Raw genomic sequence first — 17,155 nt, forward strand, 5'->3', positions numbered from 1 at the left:
GTTAGCCACTCAACTTGCCACGCCACTCGATCCTAGCGACAATGCAAAGTTAGATCACTCGAGTGGCACTAGATGACCGATATGCAAACAAGTTTGCCCCTCTTGATAGTACGGCCATCTATCCTAAACCCGGTCATAAACTTCTCTACACACCTATGACCGGTGAAATGAAATGCCCTAGGTTATACCTTTGCCTTGCGCATTCCATTCCATCTCCTCCAATGTCGATGCAACACATGCACCAACACGATCAACAATGATATGATCCACTTCATATCATCACATGATCATATTGGTTCATCGATCTTGACTCTACTTGCTCTTCACCGTTGCCATCGTCCATCGGCGCCAAGTCTTGCTCAAGCTTCACCGCCACGCGGTCCATCACTCCAAAGCCTTCGACTTGCCCTTCACGCTTGCAACTGGTCCATCAAGCCAAGTCTTGTCTTGATCTTCTCCACCTTGATCACATGACTCAATGTCATGTCTCATGTGCAATAAGCTCCTTCATCATCACATGTGTGAGCTTTGCAACATCTCCAAGCCATTTTCACCTCCATGGCATATGTTGCTCATACACATGTACCTGTGGACTAATCACCTATGTATCTCACATAAACACAATTAGTCCACCTAAGTTGTCACTCAATTACCAAAACCAAACAAGGACCTTTCACCCTGCCCCTCATTAATGCACAGAAGGAGAGGGAGAGTGAGAAGAGGGGCATTTTGGTCTTTGTATAGTAGCTTTAATGACCTTTAGTCCCTAGATCCAAACATGTAGAGACTAAACTTTAGTCCAGAGACTAAATGGAACCAAACAGGCCCTAAAATATGTCGTTGTTGACAAAGTTGTAGATGACTTCAGCATGTTTCCTTTGACAGCAAGATCACCATCATAACCCTTGTAGTTTGAGAGATATGGTCTTTTTAAGATGGTTATTTTTCAGTGACGAGAATGATGACCATTTTAGATCTAATCTGTTTTTCACCGTCTTAATGGATGACTTTGAACATATGATCTGAACAAAAGTTATAGTGTTTTTCTTAGGTTTACCAGACTGGTAAACAATATAATTTTTGAACTAGTATAACTGCATTTATGTGTTTTAGAAATTTGTTGTCCTATTTTAGTTGTCAGAAACGTTCAGTTAAGTTCAGAGGTTGTTTATGCAGTCTTGGACATCTAATATGCTAGATTGTATTATATCAAAGTTCTAGATGATAGTGTTTTTCATCTTCTGTAAAAGTTTCATAATTTTTGAACAAGTAATTTATCCACAACAAAAAAGTGAAGTAGGGTTCCTACTGTTGATTGATTGTTTGGTCACTGTTTTGGGAGAAACGGTAGCGCGGTCTGTAGAAGTGATTTATGTGTCATTTGTTAATATTTGTATGAGTTTATTTTCTGAGGTGATGATGTTTGAACAGGTAGACCGCGTTTGGATCATTCTTAGCTCACGTTTTTGCATCATTGTCAGGAGGCAAGTAAACGTAGTGGTGGTTGCTACGGCTTGACTTGTTGTTTATTCCACCTACACATTGTCATAACATTAACTGAATCAAGATAATATACCTAATCATGAATTCAGTTGTCCCTTTAAAGTAAGTTATATATGATTTTATTGATGAATCTCTTATCCTACGTTGATCATCATGAGGTAAGTGGATGTTTATGATGGTGGATGAATATGGTAGATGAGGTAAGTATACTTGCAGCTGCATCATATCATTGCATTTTGTCATGAGCATATGCATTTGAGCCAGGTCAGTGAGAAAGTCATATAACTATTCCAGAGTGCTTTTAAGCCAGGTCGGTGAGAAAGTTATATAACTATTCTGGAGTGCTCTTGTGGATTATGTCGCCGCTTGTTGGCCCCGACCGTAGGTGGTCGACGCGAGCTCGCATGGCCGAGTTCGTTTGTGGAGAAGAGATAAGGAAGAGGATGATACATGGGTCCCACGTGTCTCTACTAGGATAGAATTGGGAGGCATGTTTTAGATAGTGTTACCGCAAAAAACAGACAAGTAGAGGGGCGCCCTCCCGTGAGGGGCCCTGCCCCGGTGGCTGCCACAAGCTCGCATGGCTGAGTTGCCGCCCACCCGCGAGCGGGCCTCCCCTGACGCGAGCTCGCATGGCGAGTTCATTTGTGGCGAAGTGATAAGAAAGAGGTTGACACATGAATCCCACATGTCATTCTCTACTGGGATAGATTTGAGAGGCATGTTATAGATAGTGTTGCTGATGAAAACAGACAAAGGGATCTATTTTGGGTAGTATAGCTGGATGGGGGTGGTGGGGGTGCCGTGCACATATATGCTCTTGCACTGCACAGAGGGGCCCGGAAAATTTTTCTTTGCCCGCTTCGATTCTCACAGGATGGCAGTATCTTGAATAGACTCATGCATGTATGCAACTAGAATACTAGATGCAATTCTACCTAGAAATAGAATAGCCCAGCCATGCATGGTCCAATCAAAATCTTTTACTATTTTTTCCTACAACTAAAAAAACAAAAATAAAACTATTTTTTCATACGTTTTTTTTGTCATCTTCGCTCCGCCTCCCTGCAATACCCTCCTTCCGTCTGCGCGTAGATCGCTAAAACGCCGCAATCACCGGCCCCCACCCACCGTGCGTCCGATCCACGCCGACGCCAGCTCCCGCCCGCCGCCACCGCTCCGCATCCACCTCCTCTTCCTCTCCCCTGGCCGCAGCGCGCATGGATGCCGCGCCCGGCCGCCTCGCCGTCGCCGCCTCCACGCGTCCGATCCGCCTCTCCCGTAGCAACGCACATCGACGCTCCCTCCCTCTCCCTGCCCTCGCGCCGTCGCTCCATCACTGCGCTCGCCCACGCCATCGCACTCCATGGCCGCCCTACCCCGACGAGGCTAGGGTTTTCCGGCCCCCACCCCTCGAGGCAGCGCTGCCGTCGCTGGTAGCCACGGCGCCGCCGACGCCGCGAAGCCGCCGCTCCGCCCTCGCCGGCTCCGATTCGCGATGCGCGCTACACTCCTCCATCTACCTGGCTCCGGTGGCCCGACCCTGTGTTGCGCTACCACAGGGGCACCGGCGAGGGCAAACCCTAGCGGCGCGGTTGAGGCCTCCGTCGCGACTAGGTCCTCCTCTACTCCTCTCTCCCCATACGTCGCGCGGAGGAGGTACACACGAGCCCCGGAGTGTGGAGGCGCCGCGGAAGAGGCTAGACAGCCCGGCGTGCGACCCCGGTAGTGTGCAGCATCGGCGGCATAGGAGCACGCGAAGCCGGCGCGCAGCCTAGACGGCACGGTAGCGCGCGGACCCGGCGGTGCGGCAGCCGCGGCCCTAGCACGCGAGCTTCCCCAGGCGGCCACGGTGCGCGCGGACATGGACCCCGCGGGCGGGAGGTGGCGCGGCCGGTCCACAGTGCTTCGGCGAGGCTCCCACCGTGCTACCCCGGTTCGTTATCTTTCTCCCTGGCGGCGTCGCATGCTCTCGCTCGCTTCCCCCGGCGCGCACGCACGCTCCTCCGCGCGGTGGACCCAAACGTCCTCTTTTCCCTGGCGCTCGCGCCACGCTCCCCCGCGCGTGGACCAGGACGCGCGGTGAAACCGGACGTCCACCAGGCTCCAATCACGCTCTCTGCCCTCGCGAGATGCTGCCTCCAATCGCGCTCCTTCCGAGGATCACATGACCGGTCGCGCTCACACCGCCGCCTCCGCACGCCAGGTGCTCAAGTCTTGGTCGGGCCTTCGCCGGCGACGAGCACCCAACAGGTATGCTCACCCCTTCTCTTCCCTTTGTGCTGTGCGAAACCAAGCATCCGAACCCTGGCCCCATGCCCTGTCGCGCTCACGCCGCCGCCCTCCGCCGTTCCGCATCCCGCCACCGTTGCTGCTTCGCGCCGCCGGTGCACGCCAGGTGCTCAGGTCTTGGTGGGGCCCTTCACCGGCGACGGCCACCCAACAGGTATGAACCGTGGCTGTTTGTATTCGAATCTGATCTGATTACAAGTGTATAAATGTATTATGCCTACTAACTTTGATCCCTTTCAAAGGTTACGAGGCATACATGTGCACGCCCAATGTCTTTTACTGGATCTGCGTCTGCTATTCTGTGTGCTTTGATATACTTTGCTCTGAATGTGTCCTAGCCCTTGTGCTTCCCATCCTCCCAACCTTGGCGTGCTTTGATCTGCTTTGCCCATGCGGTCAGGCCAACGGTATCTTTGCTGCTGCTGCTGCCAATCTACTGTTTCTCTGTTAGTGTTTGTGAGGAGGTTACTAATTGGGGATTTGGGGAGTAATTATTGTGCCCCTGGCCTCTGATTATAGTTGCTGCAGAGTTGCACGACTTTGTGAATGAAGACTTGGCAAAGTTGTATCCTGATCTAAAGAAGTATGTTAACATTTCAGTAATTGAAGCAGGAGGTCAATATCAAAATTATCGTTTAGTTAATTTGTTACTACCACTGATTTGATACTACAACTGATTCCTCGACGCAACAGTGGCGCTGCGCTTCTCCTATACTCCCTCCTTGCTGTGACATTGGAGAGGCAACAGCAAAAGATCCAGGTTTGGCCTCACTCCCTTATGTTCAGAATGTTTTGGAATTCTGCAAATGACCAATGATAGGATTGAATGGCTGAACAATGCATGTTACTTTGCTGCCTGCAGTCAGCTTGTTCTTTATTTTCTCTGTGGGACATGCTAAATTGGTGGAATCCCCAGACGAGTTCTCGGCACAGGGAATATAATCGCGATTGATCAAACATAAATTAAAAATCAACCTCACCGTAACAGCTATTAGAAATACAGCCCACCAGCCACCGGTAACCAGAAGTCCAGAACTGGTTTTGCATGCGCAAACAGGTGAGGAAGGTTCTGTATTGCCTTGTGAGACTTGTGCAGTGGTGTACATGGTTCTGTATTTCTTTCATTTCACTGTCTTATCTTAGAGAATGCATTGAGCAGCAGTTCAGTAACTAACGGGCCTCAGGTTCACTCATGTGAAATCATCGTCAAAGTAGCACATAAATTTCCTAAAAAATGGCCCAATATCCTTATGTGTTTCCAGACATTATCCTTTTTGCCAATCTTTCAGGAACCCACCTACTACAGTCGACCAGGGATTTTCACTTATGTCTTTAATAGCTAAAGGGAGGATGAAAATAGTTACTTGAATATCCACATGAATGATGAAATTCACTGCAATTTGTATGTCTGGTGTTTTCCTTATATGTTACTGGTGATGGCACACTAAAGAGAACTACTTACTTTCATTTTTCAATTCTCCAGTCAGAGCATTTCCTGTTGATTTTTTTTAAATGGTACAGTTTTGTTAGTTGCTTGTCTTGCCATTTGATTCGGAACCAAGTCTGCTGGTCTGACATGAATATGGATTTTATGATTTTAAAAATGAGTAAAATATATTCAAAACATTACAGTAGCTTTCATTCTAAAAAACCAAGGATCGTTATTATTTTCCTCACATGTTAGCTGGTCTGAAGGGCGGGCCTGGTGCAAGCGGTAGAGTCTTACCGCCTGTGACCGGAAGGTCCCGGGTTCGAGTCGCGGTCTCCTCGCATTGCACTGGCGATGGTAAGGCTTGCCACTAACACCCTTCCCCAGACCCCGCACAGAGCGGGAGCTCTCTGCACTGGGTACACCCTTTTTTTTTTACATGTTAGCTGGTCTACTCTTTGTGTTCAATGCATGCTATCAGACCAGCCTTTTATGGGGATTCCCATTATTTTAACATTGGAGATTAAATAATGCATTGTAGGTTATTCATAATATTTGCATTGTAGGTGACAACAATCTGCAAGCTTAAATTGCATCATAGCGCGTTAGCTTCTCTTATGGTCTTACTTTCTGAAACATAAAAATAGTTGTACCACTCTAGATGATCTGAGTAGATAAAAGTGAACTCAGTTTGATTTGAAGCATGAAAGGAATTTAGAGTTTTTGGATGGGTATTTCTTTGAATCACTGGAGATGCTTTATTGCTTGCTTGAGCCAGTCCTTCCATTGTGCAGTGTTTGCAAGAATTCAAACAGGATTCATAGGTAATAGGTTTGATTGCCAGAGTTTGAAGCCTGTTTAGCTTCACCAGTCCACTATTCAGAGTGTGTGTCAAATGGTTTCAGACTTTCAGAGTTCGTGAGGCTGAATCACTGTTACAGGGACTCCACGAGGTCTTTTCCCGAGTGCTGATGTTAACTGCACGCTTGTTGTAGTGCTGCTTGTGTTTGGTGTTTCTTGCACTGCATCTACATTCATTCTGATAGGTGATAGCGGTCAGTCTTCAGAGCTGCTGATACTGTCTTTGACTTCATGACTTGGAGCATTTGTCAGCCTGCGTTCAGAGTAGTTCATATCCATGTCGCGCCTGTTTAGTTTCCTCACCAATATATTGCTCGTCCAGCATTGCTCTTTGCCCTCAAAATGGTAGTATTTTTTAAAAAAACTGATGCTGCATTGTGGTGCAAGACTGCTTAGCTATGAAATGTACTATAGATGTTGTTCTCTGCAGTATAAAAGGTTGCTGTTCTCTGCAATAAATTTACAAGTTCTTAGCAGTATCTTTTTCCTGCCTTTTTTTTAGAATGAAACCACACTTCATTTTACTACTTCTCTGGTGCACAGAGCCTAATGAGGCTGCCTCTGTTTAGAGCCCAAGAAGGTCATCTGCGGGGCTGCGTCTTTTGCAGTAGGCTTCTGTTTATCTTTTGTACATAGCATTTCTTGCTTCTGAATTGCTCGTGCTAAGCAGGGACAAGGATTGATGGATCCACAGGACTGGCCGATGAGCTGGAACTTCAGCGCTGCATCATAACTGATGAGAGCGTCAGCAGCAGCATCAGGGTCATGTTTCAGTTTTAGCTGCCTAGAAATGCTACCTGCCAGTTTCAAGTATATTGATCATCCTTAGTTGTAATAATATGAAAATGCCTGTTCGCAAAAAAAATAAATGAAAATGCCTATTTGTACCTGCTAGCTAGCCATACATTTTCTGCTTTTTTTTTTCTTAGTTCATTGGTGAATAATGTTTCAAAGAGGAATACAATGTAGCTTTTCATTATAACTTGAGGATCTTACCACCTTCTCTAATTGAATGTCTGTTGGGCAAGAACTTTTTTTTTTGTCTATTTATGGATTTATTGATGTATGAAGGGAATTCCTATAGATTCTTAATTCTTGCAAGCCTACAATAATATCTTAAACACATTATAGGCAAAATATAGTAAAATAGTGTCGTAGCGAACATGGCTATTATGAATGAATTTGCTTGCTTTGATTTCTATTATGAATGAATTTGCTTACTTTGATTTCAAAGAAAAACTTAAATTATATGCTTTAAAGGGGGTGTACCCAGTGTAGAGAGCTCTCGCTCTGTGCAGGGTCTGGGGAAGGGTGTTAGTGGCAAGTCTTACCCTCGCCTATGCAATGTGAAGAGACCACGACTCGAACCTGGGACCTTCCGGTCACAGGCGGTAAGACTCTACCGCTTACACCAGGCCCGCCCTTCTTAAATTATATGCTTTATTTATCATTAATTGTATATGCTCCACTAAAACTTCTGTAATGATGACGATTGGCTATAAACATGTGGAGGAAGAGAAGGAGCATCACTGGTGGCTACCCGCTGGAGGGTGGGGAGGGGAGTGGGGAAGTCGGCAAGGAGCAGCGCTGCCAATCGGCGATAAGGGGAGCCGGGGAGGCGAGTGGTGGTGCAGAAGTGCAGGCGACACTAGGAAATGTGTAATGTATATTTCATATCAAAACTTGAGTAATATTTTAATTGTCTATCCTTTACTAAAACTCGTGTAATATTAATATTCTGAACTCTTTTTTGAGTAATAGTGAACACACATTCGTACATATATTATCGTGGTATTATTTTTTCCCGTTGCAATGCATGGGCATTCATAACTATTACACGTGTATGTTCTCAAAACCATGAGTTTTGTCGACTTTTCCCACTTTTCTCATGTGCCAGGGATCAACCGAATTAGCACCTGCATAATTACAAACATAAATTACTTGAATAAAACCAACGAAACAAGTTAGCGATAATAATGAACAATAGTGCTAAACAACATCATACCAGTGGGCGTGGGATGGCACGATCGTTGGTTCCGCGCATTCAGGAGGATAGCTCCTTTATATTTCCTATTGTTGCACCAGGGTCATTAGTTTGTGAGCACGAAAGAAATGAATATTGGAGATTTCTTCCTACCAATATAAAATATTATCTTAACTGTATCACAAAAATGTCTATAAAGTAGAGTTTGTGAGCCTGCGACGCCGCGCATTCCGTGACTATGTTAAATTCATAAAGTTTGCTTTTTGGATTAAATGTCACTTTAATGTTGGTATTTAATTTTTACAGTATTGTTATCTTATCGTACGATCCGTGTGTTTTTAGTACAAAATGTTAGCTATCCCGTAACAACGTACGGGCACGCTACCTAGTATTTACAAAAGGGAAAAGAAGGGGGAAAGGAGATATAGGAGTATGAGATGAGATCGTGCTTTTTTTATTACAGTAGGAGAGACATGGCCCAGCTGAAAGGATCAAGATGCCTAAAAGGGGAGGTGAATTGGGCTAATTCTAAATTTCTTTGCAATAATTAAATCCAACGGTTAGCCCAATTAACCTCTTGTGCCTAGAAAGTGTTTCTAATATTCTACTGCACAAAAAGTCTTGCAACCTATGTTTCAATCCTACTCTAGCATGGCAATTCTATGAATGTAAAGATAAGTATTGAATTGCTCAAAGTAAATGCTCAAAGTAAAGAGAGAAGAAGGAACGCGGCGATGTTTTACCAAGGTATCGGAGAGTCGTCACTCCCCACTAGTCCTTATTGGAGCACCCACGCAAGGGTGTAGCTCCCTCTTGATCCGTGCAAGAATCAAGTGCTCTCTACGGGTTGATTCTTTGATACTCCGTCGCGATGAATCACCCACAACCGCTCACAACTTGAGTTAGGTCATCCACAAGCACTGCCGGATGATCACCAAGCTCCCAATCACCACCAAGTCATCTAGGTGATGGCGATCACCAAGAGTAACAAGCACAAACTCTCACTTGACCACGACAGGCCTAATGAGAAGGGTGGATGCATACTTTGCTACTCTTGATCTCACTAATGAGGGCTCTCTTTGGGATTCTCAAATCTCAATCACCTCACTAGGACCTTGCTCTTCTTGGCACTCACAAAGATGTTTCTCAGCTGTTGGAATGAGCAAAAGTACCCCCACACACGAATGGAGGAAGTATTTATAACATGGGCTGAAAAACGAACCGTTATGTGCCTCTGCGGGGTGACCGGATGCTCCGATCATGTTGATCGGATGCGCCGGTCAGTTCACCCCGAATTCCAGTGATCAAATGGTGACCGGACGCTGGACAGCGTCCGGTCATGATTTTCCCTCTCTGGAATCTTATTGGAGTCGATCGGACGCTGGCCCTCAGCGTTCGGTCACTTCACCTCTCAGCGTCTAGTCACTTCCAGATGACTTCACCTTGATCAAATAAACTGACCGGACTCTGCGTCAGCATCCGGTCACACCGAAGCTAGCGTCCGGTTAGTTTTTGACCCTCCATTCACTTCCAACTTTCGATCGTACGTGAATGAAGTTTGCTCTAATGGATCTAAGGGCTTTTTAGGAGCTACCTAGTGCTAGGTTTAGTAAGTGTGCACCACATCTAACCCACTAGACTCACCTAGGTCAAGCTACCCATCCATACCCCCTTAATAGTACGACCAAAGGAAAAATAAAGTCCTAAACTACTCTAAGTGTCTCTTCAACACCAAACGACACTTAGAACTAGTCCATCCTTAACCTTGTCGTCCATCCTTTGAAAACCAAAACGATTTCCATCGTAGGGGCATGACCACCATGATAGCCCAATCGATCTCTATTACCATGACCTAACTTAATTGCCTCTGCAAAACACACGTTAGTCATAGTAAGCACATATTGTCATTAATCACCAAAACCCAACTAGGGGCCTAGATGCTTTCAATCTCCCCCTTTTTGGTGATTGATGACAATACCACCTCGAGTATGTGAAAGAGTTGAGGTTTGTAACATGCTTGATTCATATAAGCTTTTGACAATAAGAACAAAAGAGTTAGGCAAGCTTATATGACCCAAGCCAACATGATGTACTCAAAAGATATGAAATAAGCATGAGTATAAGTAATAAAGCTCATTTGCATCGGAGTAAAACGCGGAAGCAAAGCAAATGAGCATAGCACAAGTGATATGACATATAAATAATTCAAAGTAGAGAGCACACATGTCATATATCACGATCACATAGATATCACTATCACATAAATATAGTTTGATGCATAAAAGTAAACACACGAATGCATAATAGTGTATCACACATAAAACTCCAAATGTAATAGATAAACTAAGCTCCCCCTAAGACTAACATACTCGATCCCTCTCCCCCTTTGGCATCAAACACCAAAACCTAAGGGTCGATCGGTGAGGCTACAGTGAACGAGTCGGGTGCTGAGGTACGAGGAGCAAGCTGGAACTGAGTGCCATCATCATCTGAACCAGAGCTCTGAGCAGTCTGACCCTCTATAGCTGGAAGTGACGCTGAAGTGGTCTAGGTCGGATCAACAACTAGAGCTGTTGTAGACTGTGCAAGTATGACTAGAGCAGCCGGCTCTGATGACACCACTGAGGAAGGGAGCATCTCTGTAGTCCTGGTAATAGGTGCAACTATAGAAGGACCTAGGATATGCAAATATGGTGGAGTAGGCTACCCTGTCAACTCACTAAAAGTCGCTCCAAGACTCCTGGAGACTGAGGTATCTGGCACTAGTAGCAAGGAAGTCTGAGCCGGTGTGAAGCCCGTCTGAAGAGGCGTGAACTATGGGGCTAACATTGGCGAGGCAAACCACTAGGACACCTACTCTGTAGGTGAAGCAAACTGTGCTGGTGGCTGTCCCTGACTCCGAAGCCCACTAGGCTATAAAGCTAGAGTCATAGAAGTGGTGGCAGGCTGACCAAGCTGGGGTGAAGGCTGTGGTGGTGGAACCCCAATAGCAGTCACAACATGCTGCATAAACCCAAGTAGTTGCTGCTGCATGAGGAGCTACTGCTGATGCAAGGCCTGCTGCTGCTACTATATGGCCTACTGCTACCGCTAAAATTTATCCTGCCGAGTCTAAAACTATGCAAAAGTAGCGGTGGTCTCCTGAGTCTGGCGAGCCTGATCCTACCTCATCCGCTTAAGTATGGCAAGTAGAGCAGAGTTTGTCTGCAGTGCAGGTGGAACTAAACTGGAGCTACTAGCCTCATGGTCATGTTGTCGAGGAGGCATCTGAGGAATGTCCCGGTAGTTCTCATCTGAGCTGTCATTGGGGTCGCTCTCGACTATCCCCTCCTGCTGAGCATCAAGCTCCTCCTCCTCTATAGCTGCTATGCCCCTGATAGTCTCATCCCGCTGAGCTGCAGTCTCTAGCACCTCTGGACGTTGGCTTGGCTGGCTGGGTGTCCTCACTGCACTATGTCAGATCATCTAAGTCATGTTGTATGCAGGGAACTCTATAGTGGCACCACTATACTCTACCAGCATCTCTGGTGCTCTCACAGTAACTGCCCTATGGATCAGGAATGTAATCCAGTGAGCATATGGTAGCTGCTTGTGACCCCTAAACCCCTCTGCAATAGTATCCTCCATCTCTGATAGAAGGAGATCCCAAATGTCAAACACTGTATGTTGCATCAGAGAGTTAAGTAACCATAACTGTATGTGAGTTAAGCCCTCGTAATACCCCATCCTCGAAAGCAGTGTCCTCCTCATAATGGCATCAAGCACTCTAGCAGTGAGAGTGAGATCAATGGGTGTCCTGCTAGACCCCTCGCCGAATGGCTCTATGAAGCAGTGGCGGACTAGATCTGTAGGGGGCACCATACCACCAAGAGGGCATCTAGGGGGCATTGTCTGTCCATAGCAAACCTCATGTAGCTGGACGGGCTACTCCTGAAGCCTGAGTATCTCTCTGACCCTAGTGCTCGTTAGCCTATAATCTCTGCCACTGAATGCAAAGTGTATAAATTTGTGTTGCGGGTCAATCCAGAGTGTAGCATAGAATTGACGGACCCAAGATGGAACATATAAGCCTATCCGTCCAAGTAAATCTGTCAGCCCTGGTAGGTAAGATAGGTAGAGGCGAATGTGCTCTCTAGCTGCTGCTACAATGGTCTCAATGTTATACACCCTCTGAGATCTAAATACAGCCCCACTGTTAAGATATGCATTATAAAAATCTTCATACAGAGGTGTGTAGAAACCCTCTGAAGCACGTTCATCCCGCCTCAGTGGAAACCACTGCTCAAAGTCCACAAATCTAAGTTGCTAAACCTGCTTGGCCGTGGTGGCCCTCAAATCCAAGTGGGTCACTAGAGGTGGACCCTATGGTCTAGGCAGTGGACGTGAAACCCTCTGCTGTGTCTCTGACCTCAGAGTGACTGGAGCACAGGTACGACTAGAGCGGCGAAGCTGTGGCTAAGGTGCCTACTCTATCTCCTCAGCCTGCTCTCCCTCCTGAGTCTGCTCTGCTAGCTGTGGCTCCTGCTGTGACCCCCCCTGAGGCTAACTCTCATCCAAGACGACTCACCATCTCACAACTATGATAGTCCTAGCTGGACCACCATGACGATGCTCAACCTGCTCTAGTGCAGCCATCGTAGATGGAGAGAGCTGATCTACGATCTGGACTCCACTCCTAGCACCTCCTGCCTCTACACGCTCTACTGCTACTGCAACTATGGCTGCTCTAGCTGTATCTACATCTAGATACTTCCGCTTCTTTGTTGCAAGCTTCTTCATCGCCTTGCCTTTTGGATCTGTAGGCAAGCGAGGCGAGGGTCTTGGATCCTCATCACTGGGACCTCCTCCAACATTCTTGACATGAGCCATTTGATGGATCTAAAAAGAACAACTACCGCTGACAAGAATCAACTACCAACTGTCACTTCTGAGGCTTGGCCTCGATTCGTACTCGTGAGCTTGGCCCCGAGTTGACTGACAACTACAAATAGGACCTCAACGGCACCGACTCGCTGCACGATAGAATAGATAGGATATACAAATAATTACAATATATCTAAAGATGTGAAACCCTAAGAAAGCAAGAAAATAGGTACGAAATTAAAACTGAGGGCTTGCTACCTGACGAACCGGCGAAACGACGAGAAGAGGAACGGATCGGGGAACCACTGGGTCAGCAATAGGAGATTAGGGTTACGGCGACAGCTCTGAGGCGCTGGACGGTGGCATTGGATGGAGATTGTGGTCTCTGGCAAGGTTGCAATGGGGGCGCTAGGGCATGACGGTGGCACTGGAGCACGGAGGACGTGGACGGCGTGGGCAGGGCACGGCGCTGGCGGCGGCGTAGGGCGCGGGTAGCAGCAGTGCGGCAGGGCGCAGCGGTGGTGGCGCACGGTGTGGGCAGTGATGGTGAGGCTGTGGGTAGGGGAGGCGTGAGCAGCAGCACAGAGGAGCGGTGCGGGCACGGCATTCCGGTAGGCGGTGAGGCACGTGAAAGCTCTAGTTTGGTTTTGGTGAATTGATGAAACCCTAAGTGCTAACCTAGTTTATCAAGTGATCATGAGTTAGGTAGCACATTCCAAGTGGTGAAGCAAATGAAGATCATGACATGATGATGGTGATGCCATGGTGATGATCAAGTGCTTGAACTTGAAAAAAGAAAGAGAAAAACAAAAGGCTCAAGGCAAAGGTATAAATGATAGGAGCTATTTTGTTTTGGTGATCAAGACACTAAGTGAGTGTGATCACATTTAGGGTCAATAGTCGTACTATTAAGAGGGGTGAAACTCGTATCGAAATGCGGTTATCAAAGTGCCACTAGATGTTCCAAGTCATTGCATATGCATTTAGGATCTAGTGGATTGCTAACACCCTTGAAAATATTTGTGAAAATATGCTAACACATGTGCACAAGGTGATACACTTGGTGGTTGGCACATTTGAGCAAGGGTTAGGAACTTCACCGGTGGAGTGTCCGCTCGTAGAGTGCGGATAGTCCGACGGTGCCACCGACACCCTAGACCGAAAAGACGGAGGTCACTGTAAGTGACTGGATGCTTGTCTCAGTTGGACCGGCGCATCCGGTCAGTGACAGCAGAGGTCGTGCAGCGTCGGTCTCTGACCGGACGCTAGGTCACAAACTAACCGGATGCTGGAAGGCTGTGTCCGGTCCTGCTGACGTGGCAACAAACAGTGTCAAGGGTGACTGACCGAACACTGGCTGTGTCCGGTCAAGCATGACCGGACGCGTCCGGTCGTGAAAAGTCGTCTCTAGATGCTTACTGGAAACGACCAAATGCTAGGGTTCAGCGTCCGGTCACTTTGAGCTGCTGCATCCGGTCGTCACTTGACCATTAAGATCAGGCGATCAACATTTGAAGAGAGGGGACACGTGACACGCATCACTTGATCGGACGCGCTAAGGTCTAGCATCCGGTCGATATGACCGGAGCGTCCGATCATCCCGTGTTGTGCCTAGTGAAGGGGTACAACGGTTCTATTTCATAGGGGCTTCTATTTAAGCCCCATGGCCTGCTCAAGCTCACTCTCTTGGCCATTTTTATTGACATAGCAACCTTGTGAGCTTAGCCAAAGTCCTCCTACTCATCTCCATCATTGATTCATCATCTTTGTGAGATTGGGAGAGAATCCAAGTGCATTGCTTGAGTGTTTGCATCTAGAGGCACTTGGTGTTTGTGTTTCGCTGTGGGATTCACTTGTTACTCTTGGTGGTTGCCACCACCTAGATGGCTTGGAGCAGCGAGGATCATCGAGCAGAGGTTGGTGATTGTCTCTGGCTCCGATCGTGGTGATTGTGAGGGGTTCTTGACCTTTCCCCGGCAGAGAGCCAAAAGGTACTCTAGTGGATTGCTTATGGCTTGTGTGATCCTCATCTTGTGTTGGTTGTGTGGCACCCTATCGAGGGTTTGGCGTATGATGCCAATTAGCGTGTGAACCTCCAAGTGAGTGAATCACCACAACGAGGAGTAGCTTGCCGACAAGCAAGTGAACCTCGATAAAAAATCATTATGTTCATCATTTGATTCCGAGGTGATTGGTCTTCATTGTTATTCATTCTTGTGATTGATTGGCTCCTTTCTCAACACGGTGGTATAACCTTCGTGCTCACTCTCTTTATATTACCGCAAACTAGTTGTCAAGCTCTTTAGTGTAGCTAGTTGCGAGAGCTTGTTAGTTTGGTTAGTGTGGCTCTTTAGTGACATAGCTATTGTGTGGATAGAAACTATATCAACTAAAATTGTGGTAGGTGGCTTGCATTTTTAGTAGGCTAGCGCAACACTTGCTTCGCCTCATAATTGTCTAACCGGTTTGCTAAGTGTTGTTGTAGAAATTTTTATTAGGCTATTCACCCCCCTAGCCATTAGGACCTTTTAGCATGGCTGTGCGGCGGCGGAGGTGAGCTCGGTGGCGCTAGGGTGCGGAATAGGGATAGGTCAAACATACACGCGATGATTTATAGTGGCCCCCCATGGAGTAGAAAAGGAAATGGAGAAAAGAGTTGGAATCCCGCACGTTTTCTACTATCCGGACGCTCCGGTGGCAGCGACCGGACGCTGCCACTCAGCGTCCGGTCGATTCTAGAGAGGTCCAAAACCCCTGGAATCATGACTAGACACATCCGGTGAGCACCGACCGGACGTAGCCAGAGTCCGGTGTAAGCTGCCTTCATCGTCTTTGATCGACCGGACGTTGGATCGTCATCTGACCGAACACTGGGAAGACACTGTTTCAGCGTCCGATCACTCCTTCTCAGCAGCAGTTCACCTCTTGTGAACTGACTAGACGCTGGACATCAGAGTCTAGTGTAGTGTCCGGTCACCCTTTTTCCAGCAAACCTTCAAAGTCCTTTGTGCTGCCTATTCCCAATCAAGTCCCAACTCCAATAAGATCCAAATAGACACCAATTAGGACTGATGTGAGTGACCTCTTTCAATCCCTTAAATTTTTTTCAAAATATTTTGCCTTAGGCTATAATTCTTTTTAAGAAAATAGGCAACAAGAGGCCAATTGAAGATAAACAACAAAGCAACATTCATACATATGCAATGCAATACTTGAAATTAAATCTAGTTGCTTGTCAAGTTTGATCCAAGGTTAAGCTTCTTCACATGTTTTACGACGGTTATCTTAACCATGTTAGACAAGCCCTATATGCATTACCAAAAATTAAACATATTGTATATTACAATCCAATGCAAGGGACAACACAAGCTCATTTTTTTAGTGAAGTTACTAAAATCAAGAACATTGAGCTCATCACGCAATCTATAAAATGTTGCCTCATCTAGAGGTTTAGTGAAGATATCCACTAATTGATCTTCGGTCCTTACACCTTCTAGTGAAATATCATTCTTTACAACATAATCTCTAAGAAAGTGATGGCGGATATCTATGTGCTTGGTGCGAGAGTGTTGAACCAGATTATTTGCAAGTTTTACCGCACTTTCATTGTCACACAAAAGAGGTATTTTTTCTAGAACTACACCATAGTCTAGCAAAGTTTGTTTCATGTAAAGAATTTGTGCACAACAAGCACCCGCGGCAATATATTCCGCTTCGGCGGTGGACAAAGCCACACTATTTTGTTTCTTGGAGGACCATGACACAAGTGATCTACCAAGCAAATGGCACCCTCTGGATGTGCTCTTTCTATCAACTTTGTAACCGGCATAATCCAAATCGGAATAGCCAATTAATTCAAATCTAGCTCCTTTGGGATATCAAAGGCCAATGCTTGGTGTGTGCTTGAGATACCTAAGGATTCTTTTTACGGTAATCAAATGAGTTTCCTTAGGATTAGCTTGAAATCTAGCACACATACACACACTAAACATGATGTTAGGCCTAGATGTGGTTAAATATAACAAGCTACCAATCATAGAGCGGTAGAGAGTTTGATCAACCGTGTTACCTCCCTCATCTAGGTCGAGATGTCCATTAGTTGGCATTGGTGTCTTGATTGGCTTACATTCATTCGTCTTGAATCTCTTGAGAAGATCATTTGTATATTTCTCTTGAGAGATGAAAATTCCTTCTCTCATTTGCTTGACTTGAAAACCAAGAAA

The 17,155-nt window shown here is 46.4% G+C and overlaps 1 protein-coding gene across 1 annotated transcript; it reads left to right on the plus strand.

The window, feature by feature from the left end:
• Nucleotides 1-2,723: 2,723 nt before the first annotated feature.
• On the plus strand, nucleotides 2,724-6,972 carry LOC136524119 (uncharacterized). The gene is made up of 5 exons (XM_066517585.1): nucleotides 2,724-3,035; nucleotides 3,208-3,949; nucleotides 4,038-4,555; nucleotides 4,658-4,852; nucleotides 6,756-6,972. The coding sequence occupies exons 1-3, from the start codon at nucleotides 2,724-2,726 to the stop codon at nucleotides 4,244-4,246; spliced, it is 1,263 nt and encodes a 420-aa protein (XP_066373682.1). The 3' UTR covers nucleotides 4,247-4,555; nucleotides 4,658-4,852; nucleotides 6,756-6,972.
• The last annotated feature ends 10,183 nt before the right edge of the window (nucleotides 6,973-17,155 follow it).

Source organism: Miscanthus floridulus, chromosome 18 (assembly GCF_019320115.1).
Source record: "Miscanthus floridulus cultivar M001 chromosome 18, ASM1932011v1, whole genome shotgun sequence".
Taxonomy (NCBI): Eukaryota; Viridiplantae; Streptophyta; class Magnoliopsida; order Poales; family Poaceae; genus Miscanthus; species Miscanthus floridulus.